Genomic DNA, 13,308 nt, shown 5'->3' with positions numbered 1-13,308 from the left:
AGATGTTTCGGGGTCTTCCAGTCACCCTCTCCTCCCTCGCCCTTTTCCTATGGCTTCCCCCATTGGTTAGCACGGGCATTTCTCTGTCTCTGCTCCCTGTCAACACGTGTTGGGATGGACCCTTCCTCTGCCAAGGGCCCTCCTTATGCCTGTCCTTTATGCTGAGAGGGAGCCATAAGGACAGGGACGCCCCAGTCCACCACTATCAGATTCACTGCTGTCATTTTCTCTACATAACGTGCTTCGTGATTGTTGTCTGTCCCATCTTCTCAAATGTCCCCTCCAGGAGGCCTGGGATGTTCACCAGTTTTTTTCACTGTAGCCCCATGTCAAAGGGGAGGAGTGGGAAGATAGTAAGTTACTAGAGGGGCTGGGACGTAGCTTGATGCAGTGTTACTACACCAACATAACAGTCACCTGAACAAAGAAGCCTGACTCTTAAATTTAGGGTTTTTTGTTTGTTTGTTTGTTTGCCTTTATTTGAGACAGGATCTCCCTGAAGCACCAGCTGGCCTGGAACTCACTATGTAGACCAGGCTGGCCTCGAACTCAGAGATCCGCCTGCCTCTACCTCCCTAGAGCTGGGACTAAAGGCATGCGCCACCACGCCCAGCTTAAATTTAGTTTTTAAAAGTGGGCTGGTGGTCTGGAGACATGGCTCAACAGTTAAGAGCACTGACTGCTCTTGCAGACGATCCGGGTTTGATTCCCAGCACCCACTTGACGGCTATGAATTGTCCTTAACTCCAGTTGCAGGGGAATCCAAAACCCTCTCCTGACCTCTGAGGATTGCAAGACACAGGTGCATTCACATACATGCAGGCAATATACTCATAAGAATAATAAAAAAAAATTTTTAAACGTCTCATAATTAAAGAAAAAAAAAGTGGGCTAGAAGCCATGCATGGTAGCACATGCCTTTAATCTCAGGGCCCAGCTGGAGCTACAGAGAGACCTGTCTCAAAAACACCAAGAGTGGGCTGGAACTCAGAGGATGGAGGATACAGGACACTCGTTCTCCTAGATATCTCTTAGAATGTCAGTCTACTAGAACTGCTCAGGAGTCAGGCCCACTCATGTTTTCATTCCAATCTGTTTTTCCTGCTCCATTTCAGAAGTACAAGTTTGGCTCCACCCTTATCTTAATAGACCATTTTGCCTTTTCTTCCCTAGTTCTAGAATATTTCATTCACCCAAGGCTGAGTGTCCTTCCCAGTCCTCACCGTGAGCAATGGAGTTGGGTGTACTAGATTTCAGCACTTCGATATGTTAATTCTCAAGTATACCACATTCATTATCTTTCATGGTAGAGTACCAAATTGAGTTTGCCAAGGAAATGCCAATCACAAGACTCAAGGTTCACTGAGTTTGTAAAGGTTAATTAAAAGACAGTCCGAATTATGTCCATTTTGTAAGTCATTTCTACGGCTGTTAGAGTGCTTGCCTAACATACACAAACCCCTGGGTTGGATCTCTAGCACATAATAAATTAGTCATGTTGATATATGCCTATGAGCCCAGCAGAGAGGAAGTAAAGGTAGGAGGATCAAAAGTTCAAGGTCGTCCTCAGCGTCAGTTACAGGCCAGCCTCAGGTACCTGAAGTTCTGCCGTAATATAAAAACAAGTGACTGGAGCCAGGTATGGTGGCATACATCTGTGGTCCGGCATGAGGAAATCAGAAGTGTGAGGATCAAGGTTAAAGGCCAGCTGGCTGTGGTGTGGTGGTACATGTCTTTACTCCCCAGCACTCAGCGGCAGACTGACTTCTGACTTCTAGGAGTTCCTGACCAGCCTGGTCTACACAGCAAGTTCCAGGACAGCCAGGGCTATGTAGAGAAACACTGCATTTAAAAAAAAAAAAAAAAAAAAAAAAAAAAACCTGGGCTTGGTGGCACCTGCCTTTAATCCCAACACTCAGGAGGCAGAGGCAGATAAATGGATCTCTGAGTTCGAGGCCTGCTTGATCCACATAGTGAAGTCTAAGCCAGCCAGTGCTACATAGGGGACCCTGTCTTAAAAAACAAAACAAAAAGCTACTTGGGCTAGGGACTTGGCTTAGTGAATGAAGTGCTTTCTATGCTAGTATGAAAACGAGTTCAAATCCCACATAAAAGTTGGGCCCTGTAACCCAAGCCCTGAGAGGGACAGAGACAGTGGGTCCCAGGGGCTTGCTGACCAATGCATCTAGGAGGGGAGCTGCAGACTCAGTGAGAGACCCTGTCTCAAAAATTGGGTGGGGCAGCAGAGGACACCTGACCCACACATAACACCCCCCCCCAACACACACACCTCAGGTGGAGGATTGGCTGCAGCCCTGTACAGTTCCCAGTGCTCAGCACTGCCCAAGCTCTATTTCATCTTCATTCCAAATCCCTGGAGTGAGTTGCATCCAAAATTTCTACATGTGGGAACACATCTTAAGCAACTGTCTTGGTGAATAGTGGAGCTTGGCTAGCATGTCACTCCCACCCCTGGGGAAGTGGATTTAGAAGACTTCCAGATGAGGAAACAGCTCGAGGAGACCTGCCCCCGCCCAGGTCTTCTCAGATAAGAGCCTCTGGGGAGAGGCAGTCGGAACTCCTGAGCCAGAGCGGAGCTGGAGGGACCCATACTTGGGTGTGGGTCTCCATGAATAATTGAGGGTCTTGGAGTGCCCTGCCAGCTGTCGCCTCTCCGTGAGCGTGGGCTGGGGAGGGGGTGTCGGTGACGTCATTTCCTCCCCCTGCGGGCCCACCGCACCTGAATTAAAAAGCGCTGGCACCGCTGGCTGCTCAGCGGAGGACCTGGGTCCGAACACACCAAGATGCCACGCCGTGCACCTGTCTCACAGGCACTGCTCCCGCTGCTGGCGCTGCTGCTGGGGGCCGGTGAGTCTGGAGCTCATAGAGGGCAAGGCAGGGGTGGTACCCCTGATGGGATGGGGACAGCACCCCTGGCAGGTGCGCTGCGGAGGGGCTGGGCTGTCCTGGGAGCTGGGATCAGTACCTCCAACAACACCCGTCTCCTCCCTCCACAGCCTCTGCTTCTCCCCTGGCGCCCAGACCCTCCAAGGAGGAGGTAAGAGGGGAGCCCTTCCTTACCTTCCTCACTCCTGGTTCCCCTCTCCCCAGCTTCTTCCACCATCTCCACCCCTTCAGATCCTGCAGCCCCTCTTTTCTCCCAGCTCCCCTGCCCTCCACCTCTCCTCTGACCCTTCATCCCTGCTCCCAGCTGACTCGATGTCTGGCAGAGGTGGTCACGGAGGTGCTGACACTGGGCCAGGCCCAGAGAGGCCCCTGCATGGCTCTGCTCCACAAAGGTAGGGATGCCCCAGTTCCCCCCTAATTCCTGAGGGCCTCCTCTGCCCTCCTGATGGTTCACAGTGCCTGGAGGAATAAGGTACCTTTCATCCCCTGGCCCAAGTTAGTGTGGTAGTGCCTAGCCTCCCACCTGACAGCCTGGCCACCTTGATGCTCCCTGCAGAGGGATGGGGACTGGGGCAGGGAACATCTGCAGCCCATGGTGGACTTCTCCAAATGCCAGGCAGTCCATGTCATAACATCAGGGAGGACCCAGAACTCATCAGCTCCTCAGTTTCCAAGTTGGATGTACAGAGTATCTCATCTCTCCCTGCCAGAGATGTTCGAGACAGAGCACCATGGCTGCATGTCCCCTGAGAAGGGGTTGCTAGGTGGGGACTTCAAGAAGCAGGAGGTTGGAAAGATGAGGTCCAGCCAGGAGATAAGGGATGAAGAAGAGGAAGAGGCAGCAGAGAGAACCCAGGTACGAGAACAGGATGTCCACACACAGCTCCACAGCCGGCTCCACCAGGAAGAGGAGGAGAGCCGGCCAGTGGAAACCTTTGAGCATCTGTGGAAGGACCATCTAGAGAGAGCCAGGGGTCCCCAGAAGCGGGTGGCTGAGGCAGCCAGTGATGAGGAGACAGCACAGTTCGAGGCAGAGGATAAGGGAATGCAGTTGCTGGGCAGGGGCCACAGTCTGTGGAAGGGGGCTGAGAGGGTTGGACGGGAGAAGCATGGAGAGTCTGCACACCATCAGCACCAGAAGGAGCAGCCAGACACAGAGGCAAAGGAGAAAGAGGAAGCAGAGGAGGAAGAGGCTTCGGAGCAGGAGGTGAGTGAAGGTGGCACTCCAAGGCAGTGGAGTAGGTCACCAAAGGGAATCACTTCCACCATGAAATGGGCCAGAGTCCAGAGTCATCAACTATGACACCAGGACTAGGTGGCAACATCCAAGCAAGGCCTCTGCTTGACATGAAGGCTTCCACCTGGGATTAGTAAAGGAAGGCACTAGTAATTACCCAAATACAACAAAGGTAACCAGGGCCAGTTCATATTAAACATGTCAGCCACTGGAATAGCTATTGTCCTGGTTTGCTAGGCTAGAGATGGACATCATGAAGGGATCATGCAAAGTTAAATATATCACTACAGGCTGGCAAGATGGCTCGGTGGACAAAAGTGCTTGCTGCTAAGCCTGGCAAGGTGGAAGGCAAGAACAGATTCCTTCAAATTGTTTTCTGACCTCCACGTACTCACCATGGTACATGCACACACTATAAATAAATTCAGGGTGTGGTGGCGTACACCTTTAGTCCCAGGACTCATGAGGCAGAGGCAGGTGGATCTCTGAGATGGGAAACCAATCTCATGAACCTAGGTGCAGTTCCTAGCACCCACATGGTGATTTATAACTATAACTCCAGTTCCAGGGGCTCTGATGCCCTCTTTAGCCTCTGTAGGCACTGCATACATGAGGTGCACTTATATACATGCGGGCAAAACATTCCTATACATAAAATAAGAATAAATCATAAAAAAATTTATTTTAATGACCAACTGGGGGCAGCAACCAAAATAACCAACTTATCACAGATAGGTCACCCGGAGCTAGGGACATAGAGCACAGGCCTACCATGCAAAGGCCCTGGGTTCACTCCCCAGTACTGCATAAACTTGGTGTGCTGACACACATCTGTAATCCCAGCACTCAAGCAGTGGAGGCAGGAGATCAGCAGTTCAAGATCCTCATAGTCAGAGTTCCAGGCCAGGCTACAAAGTCACCCAAGTGGGCTGCCTTTGCTAGTTCTGTGGCTACTGCATTGGCTGTGGCCAGCAATGTGGACCTCACTGCAAGTCAAGTGGGCACGCCAAACAGGTTGTGGTACTCAAGATGGTGGTCATAACCAACCGTGGTGGCAGACAGTTGGGGAGGGGCTGCTGGCTGCCTGTGTGTGAGGTGACAGGGCTGACATTCATGGTGGTAGCAGAGGTGCTGACTGTCTGCTTCTGATTCCCCCCAGGAACACGACGTGGAGCGATTGGAGCGCATGCAAGACCAGCTCAAGAAGGCCACAGCCATGCTGGGGGAGGCGCTTGGGAGGGAAGGCTGACCCCACCCCCAGCTGCCTCCTGTCCAACCTACCCTAAAGCTCAGGACTGTTGACCCCAGAGCCCCTACTTCACCTGGCACCCTGCTTCCAACCCCAACTGGCAGGGACTTGGAAGCACCGATGTGCCTTGGAAGCATCCCTGAGTGAATAAAGTGCAAAGAAAACAACCCTGGCTCACACTTGGCCTTGGAGGGGTGGGGTGGGGAATGAGCTGGAAGGCAACATCAGTCTGGGCTCTGGTTGTCAAAACTGAAAATTTATTAAATTGAAATTATATTACTATGAGCATTTAAGTCAGGCGGGGTCAGGGTCATCAGGAAGAGGTTTGGATGCCTGCAAGGGAGGTAGCCGGTTTTGGCTCCTGCCACTGTGGACCACGATGTCATCGTATTCCTCCTGGGGACAAAGAGGGATAACAGGGGTTCAAGTGGCTGCCCCCTTACCCTCCATCCAGGTCCTGACACCTATGAATGGGGTCTCACCTTGAAGCCTGTGTTCCAGTTCTACAGCACCAAAAATGGCTCTCATTCATCCTCCCGTTTGCCTTCACCCAAATTCGCCCCACCCCTACCATCTCCCACCATTGCACACCATCCTCTGCCCAGGAAGTGTGGTGTTGCCTAAAGCTCTACAGTAAAGCTCTCCTGGCTAAGGTCTTTCCCCACCACTGCCACTGTTCCAACCACACTAACCAAGGTTACCTGCTTACAGCCCAAGTTCTCCAGTTCCTGCTCCTGAGGTCACTCCCCATGCTGAGGCCTTCACTGCATAAGTTTGATACCACCTTTGTTCTACACTTTGCTGCTTCTTTCTTTTTAAATAGTTTATTATTTTACTTTTATGAGTATATTGCCTGCCTGTATGCAAGTGCTCCCACGTCATGCAGTGTCTGAGGTGGAGGAGGGCATCCCATCCCCTTGGAACTGGAGTTTCGGACAGTTGTTAGTCACCATGCTGGGATTTGAATCTGGATCCTCTGTAAGAGCACCCAGTGCTCTTAACCACTGAGCTAGCTCTCCAGCCCCTGCTTTTTCTTTTTAAATTTTGTGACAGGGTTTCACTATGTAACCAGGCTAGGGCTGGGATATAGCTCAATGGTAGAGGACTTGCCCAGAATGCATAAAGTCCTGGGTTCAATGCCAGTCGCAGATTATATATATATATATATATAGAGAGAGAGAGAGAGAGAGAGAGAGAGAGAATCTATCTATCTATCTATCTATCTATCTATAGATCTCTATCTCTCTATATCTATCTATCTATCTATCTATCTATCTATCTATCTATCTATCTATCTATCTATCTATCTATAGAGAGAGAAAGAGATATAACCCAGATTGACCTCAAACTCCCATCTCAAAGGGCTGAGATTACAGCCGTGAGCTACTTTGCCTTAGTTTTAGTTTTACAACCATCTTGCCAGAGATCTTTCCACTCCCTTGCCCAAATGTCTGACTATCACAACCCTTGCAACCCCACCCAAGTTCCCTAACACAAGCCAGACACCCCAGGTCTTCTTCTTGATGGTCTAGCCTGATCCCCCACTGGGCTACCCACTTTTTACTCACTCCCTCATCCCTGCTGTCACAGTCACTGTCGCTGTCACTGCCACTGCTGCTGTGGCTGCTGCAAGAACCAAGCTTGTCATCCTCGTCCTCAGGCTCAGGGGCACCATGTGCACGAAGGAGGCGGGCAAGGATGGGGTTGGGCCGGAGCAGGGCGCTGCCAAGTGGGGTGCGGCCCCCATACATACGGGCGGTGGGGTCGGCACCTGCTCTCAGGAGAAGCTCCAGCACGCTGGCCGCCTGAGCTTCCACTGCTAGGTGCAGGGGAGTCCGTCCACATGTGGGCTCCTAAGGGTGTGTCAGAGAGATCAGCAAGTGGGCCTGAAGTGGAGACAATCTCTCCCCCAACATCAGCCCACTAAAATGGCTCACCGGTTTGTTTAGGTCAGCTCCAGCATCCTGGAGCAGCCGGACCATCTCTGCATCTTTGTGGATGACAGCTACATGGAGTGGGGTGTGGCCTGGGGACCAAGGGACCAGTGTTAATGAGTTGAGGGGCCTTGGCTCCCAAGGTCATGATCCTAGGGGAGGGCCATGTGAAGTGAAGGTGAACAGGTTTGGGGGTATAGCTTTTGAACTTCTTCCAAGATATGTAAACGGGTCCCTGAATCCCACCCAGGTGCCTAAGTCTGAGGTGTCAGAGCATATTGGTGGCACATGCCTCAGTGGTGGGGTGTATGGGGTTTATAGGGGATAAGCCTGGGGGCTTTAGTGTTTGGGAGTGGGTGTTTTTTTTTTTAATGTGTTTTGTCTGCATGTATATGAGTACACCCATGTTATGCAATGTCCAAGGAGGCTAGAAGAGGGCATCAGGTCCCCTGAAACTGGAGTTCAGAAGGTTGTGAGCACCATGTGGGTGCTGGGAATGGAAACCAGATCCTCTGCAAGAGCAGCCAATGCTCTTAACCACTGAGCCATCTCTCCAGCCCCTGAGCATGGGGACTTTGGTTGGGAACAATGAATCTTTGGATCAAGACACCCACGTCTGGTGGCTGGGCGTTGTGGCACACACCTTTAATCCCAGCACTCGGGAGGCAAAGGCAGGCGGATCTCTGTGAGTTCAAGGCCAGCCTGGTCTACATAGTGAGTTCCAGGACAGCTGGGGCTACAGGGAGACCCTGTTTCAAAAAAAAAAGAGACCCAAGTCTGAATCTTCATAAAGGAAAAGGCAGCTGGGATATAGCTCAGTGACACAATGCTTGACCTGCAAGCACAGGCCCTGGGTTCCATAGCCAGCACCAAACATAAAACAAAACAAACAAACAACCCACAAAGGGCCTGGGGCTTTGAACAGTGGTTCCTAAATGACCTTAGTACATTTAAGCTGACATTTAGTTCCAGGTACCTGGAGGCTGATAACCCTCACCCTGGGTGGGCTGGGCCAGTGGCTTGTAGGGGGTGGTGTGGAAATTACAGGATCCTAACACCTTCGGGTCAGTGGGTGGCAGGCCTGGGTGGCAAGTGGTCTGGGGTGACCAGATAGGGGTTACTCTGTGTCCAATTTTTTTTTTTTTAATGTGTATGAGTGTTTTGCCTGTATGTATGTTAAGTACACCCATGTCATGCAATGCCCATGGAGGTCAGAAGAGGGCACTGGATCTTCTGGAACTGGAGCTACAGATGGTTATTAGCTGCCATGTGGGTACGAGGAATTGAACCTGGGTCCTCTGCAAGAGCAGCCAGTGCTCTTAACTGCTGAGCCATCTCTCTAGCCCATCTAATTTTTAATGATTCTGAGCCTAAGTGAGGGTCCTTAGTTCTGATACCAGGCTTCCTAAAACCTGGGGATGACTTCCCACCAGTTAGTTTTGCTTTTGGTTTTTGTGAGACAGAGTATCTCTATGTACTCATACTCTTCCTGCCTCTGCCTCCCAAGTGCTGGGATTACAGGTACATACTGACATGCCTTGAGATGGGGCTAGGCATTCCTTTGTTTGCTTGAGACAGGGTAGGTATCCTGTAGCCCAGACTGATGGGAACTACCTACCTAGCACCAGGATGACCTTGAATTCCTGATCTTCCTGCTTCTACCTCCCAAGCACTGGGATTACAGGGATGCACCACCATGTCCATGCAGTGCCTAAAGCTTTGCGTATGCCATGCGAGCATTCCACCAATTGAGCTGGGACTTGGGTAAGGGGAGACGGAAGCCCGGTGCACAGGCCCTGCCAGGAAGCCTGCATCCTCTCCAGGTTCCAGGGCATCTCACCATCATAGTTTTCAGCCTCTAGCTGCAGCTGCCACTCTTTGTCATCTGGCTCCTCTTCCTTCTCAGGGTTGGATTCGGGATGCACAGCAACAGGGGTGTGGCTGGTGTCGGGGCTGTAGTCCGTGCTCTGAGTGAGGTAGGTATCTGAGACTTCCCTTGGGCGCCTGGGACGGGGCTGGAGAAGCACGCATGCACAAGCATGCGCCCGCATGCGGCAAGCCAGGTGCAGTGCTGTGTGGCCCCCTCGCTCAGGCACCAACAACCCGGCGCCTGCTGCATACAACTTCTCTGCCGTGGATGCCTCTCCCAGGATGGCTGCGAGGTGCAGGGCTGTCTACAGAGGCAGAGGTCAGGGGTTAGGGTCACACTGACAATTCTAGACCCAGCTCCCTATAGCGACAGTCCCCAGTGGCTCACTTGGCCCAAGTCATTCTGTAGGTCCAGGTACTCCGTGCCCGCAGAGAAGCCCAGGAGGAAATCCAGAAAAGGCTCATGCTGATGTATCACGGCCAAGTGCAAGGCCCTGGGGACAGAAGGCAGAGGTCAAGGAACATAGAGCATCTAACTGTGTTATGCACTATGGCTATAGCAGGAAACAGTTCAGCATCTGGGAGGGCCAGAGGTCAGAGTTAAACCAGCAACTTTGTTTGGGTGATTGGGTTTTTTTTGGTTTTTTTTTTTTTTTTTTTTTGAGACTGGACTTGATAAACTGCCTAAGCTGACCTTGAACTCAAGATCCTCTTGCCTCAGGTTCCCCAGTAACTTTCATTACAAACCCATGCAACAGGGGCCCAGTTAGCCACTTTGTTTAATCAGTGTTTATTAAGTAATATAGCTGGGCATGCTAGCTCTAATTTGAGCACTTTGAGAGGCTGAGGCAGGAGGATTGTTAGTTCCAGGCCAGACTAGGCTACACAGTGAGTTCAAGACTGTCAGGGTTAAATATGAGACCCTGTCTCAAAAAAAAAGTAGGGCTTCCACTTCCAACTTTATCTAAAATAAAGTAATACAGACCAGATTTCCCTCCACACGAAGAACAACAAGTCCGACAAACTACAATGCATAAAATAACAGCTTTAAAGGCAGTGGAGAAGTAGCCATGATGTCCATGCCTGTAATTCAAGTACTTGGAAGATTGGGGCAGGGAGATCAGGAGTTTAAGGCCAGCTTCTGCTACATAAGGGGTTTGAAGCCAGTTTGGGCTGCATGAGACCTTGTCTCAAAAAAATAAAAGAGGGCTGGGAAGACAGTTCTAGCTAAGAACTCTTGCTCTGCAAGCATGAGGACCTGAGTTTAAATCCTTAGCATACACATAAAAAGCCAGACATGCTGGGTGCAGTGATGCATCCCTTTAATCCCAGAACTGAGGAGGAGGCAGAAGCATGCAGATTAAGGCCAGCCTGGTCTACCTAACAAGTTTCAAGCCAGCTAGGGCTACAGGGAAATCCTGTCTAAAAAGGAAAACCTGTCTAAAAAAAAAAAAGAAAAAAAAAAAAAAAAAAAAAGGCAGGCATTATGCATGCTGGTAACCCCAGGAATTGGGGGGCAGAAATAGGTGATCACAACTAGCTGGCCAACCAGGCTGGCATACTTAGTAAAATCCAGGCCAGTGAGAGACCCTGCCTCAATGGCTCCTGAGGAGCAACACCTAAGGTTGGCCTGTGACCTCCACACACATATACACATACATGTACCTATGCACACATACACAAGCAGCTACACACTTCATGAACACACAATAAACTAATTAATCTAATTTTTAAAAGGACACTGGTTATCATGCCATAAACCCCAGTGATCCCTGACAGAGGACACAAAGTGAGGCCCACACTGTCTTGAAAGTTTCCAAGGGATGGCAGATGCAGACAGGGAGCCCAGGCAGAGCCCAGCAGGTCACCAGACAGAAGATGGAACTCATGTTCTGAGGGCTGGAGAGATGGCTCAATGGTTAAGAGCATGTGCTCCTCTTCCAGAGGGCCAGAGTTTGGTTCCTAGTGGGCATCAGGCAGTTCATAACTGCCTGTAACTCCAGCCCCAGAGGATGCCCTTTTGGCCTCTGAGGGCACTTGCATACACATGGCACACACATACACACACATAAATTATAATAAAATAAGCCAGACATGGTGGCACACACCTTTAATCCCAGCATTTGGGAGGCAGAGGCAGGCAGATTTCTGTGAGTTCCAGGCCAGCCTGGTCTACATAGTGAGTTCCAGTCCAGCTATGGCTACAGGGAAACCCTGTCTCAAAAAGACGCAAAAATCAATTAATTAATTAATTAAAAAGAAAAGAAGAAGATGGGCTGGGGATGTAGCTCAGTTGGTACAGTGCCTGCCTGGTACACATGAAGTCTTGGGGTCCATCCCCAACACTGCATAAGCTGGGTGTGGTGGCACATGCCTGTAATCCCAGGACAGAGAATCAAGAATTCAAGGCTAGCCTTGGCTACAAAGTAAGCCCCTGCTTTTTTTTTTTTTTCAAAGGGTCTGGAGAGATAGCTTAGTTATTAATGTTGTGTGCAGTGGTACACTCTTGTAATTCCAGCAATAGGCAAGTGAAGGCCAGAACATCCTCAGGGCTCTCTGGCCAGCCAGTCTAGCCTACTTGCTGAGTGCTAGACCAGTGAGAGACTTTCCCTTTTTTAAAAAAAGGAGTGCCTGAGGAATGACACTGAATTTGTTCTCTGGTCTCAATATGCACACACACACACACACACACACACACACACACACACACACAGAGGCTGAGCATGGTAGTGCATGCCTATAATCCCATGCTTGGGAGGTGGAGGCAGGAAGATCAGGAATTCAAAACTATCCTCAGCTATATAGCAAACTCCAGGCCAGCATGAACTACATGAGACCCTGTCCCAAAAAACTGGAGTGGGGGGGGGAGAAATAGAAAGGAATTACAAAAATTAAACCCAAAGTAATAATGAGAAGAATTAATAAAAGTCAAAAAAGGGACCAATGAAATAGAAAGTAAAAAAGAGAACATTAAGGAAACCACGCTGGTTCTTTGAGATTAGTGTTTATTATGTTCCCACTATGGGTCAGGCACTGACTGAGTCACTGGACATACCCAGTAAACACCAGGGACAAAAAAAAAACCCAGGTGCAATCCCTTACATAGACCCCAATATTGCTGTCCCTTCTCCTCCCGGGCTTACCTGCTAATCGAATTTTCCTGTTTTTCTTTTCCCCAATCTTCCTCTCCCTCTCCCTTTCCCTCTTTTTGTTACAGGTCTTCCCCTGGCTCAAACTAGAGCTCCTCCCACCTTAGCCCCCTAGGATTACAAGGGTCTGTACCATCATCAGCCAGCTCAACTTTTGATCTTTGTTTTTTCCTGTCCTGTCAATCTGACTCTATCCCTCCACTGAAACAGATAATCGACAGGACATAAATTTTTGTCTGTTCTCACTCATGAAAACATTAGCACCTACAATGGGGCTTAGAAGATAGTAGTTTGGGAGAACTACTTGGTTAACAGATGAATCTAATCAAAGCCTGACTTAGACATGAAGTGCTAGGTATCAAAGACCACATTTGGAGGTCACAAAGAGAGAATGCTAAAAAATAAAAAAATTTTAAAAATCTGGAGACTGGTCAGAAAGGTTTGGGGATCAGTGGGTAGGATGCAGGTTTTAGAAGCTGAAAATCAGAGTTCAAGAAGGGTGAGAAACTTGACTTTGGGCAAAACTAGACAAATCTAACAATTTAGAACTTGGGCGTTAGGGGTCGGGAAGTCTAGCATAGGAAGTCAGGCTCAGGAATGAGAAGTTAAGGAGCCACCAGGACTCAGAGGTCGGATCCTAGGGCTCCCTTTGCTAATTTAAGACTAACTCACGTGTCCCCATCCTCAGTGACGTAGCCGAATACGAGGGGCGCCCAAGACAGCTCCGGGCCCAGCTCGGCGCTAAGCCCTGGTCCTCCGGGAGCCGCTGCGTCGGGACCCAGCGAGCCTAGGCCGCTGTCACACCATTCATCCGCGTCCGTAGTTTTCCCCAAGCATGCGACCCCCGCCATGGCCCCTTCAACCTCAGGGGTCCCTTGCGACCGCCTGCCAGTCGCCTGGCTCTGGCTGAAGCTTCGGTGCTTCCGCCCCGCCGGGAATTTCCCCAACACGCCCCCTCCTCTA

At 50.2% G+C, this 13,308-nt stretch overlaps 2 protein-coding genes across 2 annotated transcripts; one reads left to right on the top strand and one right to left on the bottom strand.

Annotated features, from left to right (window-relative positions):
- Nucleotides 1-1,979: 1,979 nt before the first annotated feature.
- On the top strand, nt 1,980-5,584 carry Ccer2 (coiled-coil glutamate rich protein 2). The gene is made up of 5 exons (XM_008853937.2): nt 1,980-2,868; nt 3,018-3,058; nt 3,212-3,299; nt 3,618-4,114; nt 5,304-5,584. The coding sequence occupies exons 1-5, from the start codon at nt 2,805-2,807 to the stop codon at nt 5,391-5,393; spliced, it is 780 nt and encodes a 259-aa protein (XP_008852159.1). The 5' UTR covers nt 1,980-2,804; the 3' UTR covers nt 5,394-5,584.
- Nucleotides 5,585-5,628: 44 nt separating this feature from the next.
- On the bottom strand, nt 5,629-13,292 carry Nfkbib (NFKB inhibitor beta). Its single transcript, XM_008853938.2, has 6 exons — nt 13,018-13,292; nt 9,585-9,690; nt 9,168-9,501; nt 7,331-7,419; nt 6,962-7,246; nt 5,629-5,789 (listed from the first exon to the last, which is right to left on the bottom strand). Exons 1-6 carry the CDS (start codon nt 13,194-13,196, stop codon nt 5,688-5,690), a joined length of 1,095 nt encoding a protein of 364 aa, XP_008852160.1. The 5' UTR covers nt 13,197-13,292; the 3' UTR covers nt 5,629-5,687.
- Nucleotides 13,293-13,308: the final 16 nt, after the last annotated feature.

The sequence above is a fragment of the Nannospalax galili genome, unplaced genomic scaffold (assembly GCF_000622305.1).
Source record: "Nannospalax galili isolate Female #2095 unplaced genomic scaffold, S.galili_v1.0 scaffold886, whole genome shotgun sequence".
In the NCBI taxonomy this organism is placed as follows: domain Eukaryota; kingdom Metazoa; phylum Chordata; class Mammalia; order Rodentia; family Spalacidae; genus Nannospalax; species Nannospalax galili.
This window is presented reverse-complemented; position numbering and strand designations above follow the sequence as displayed.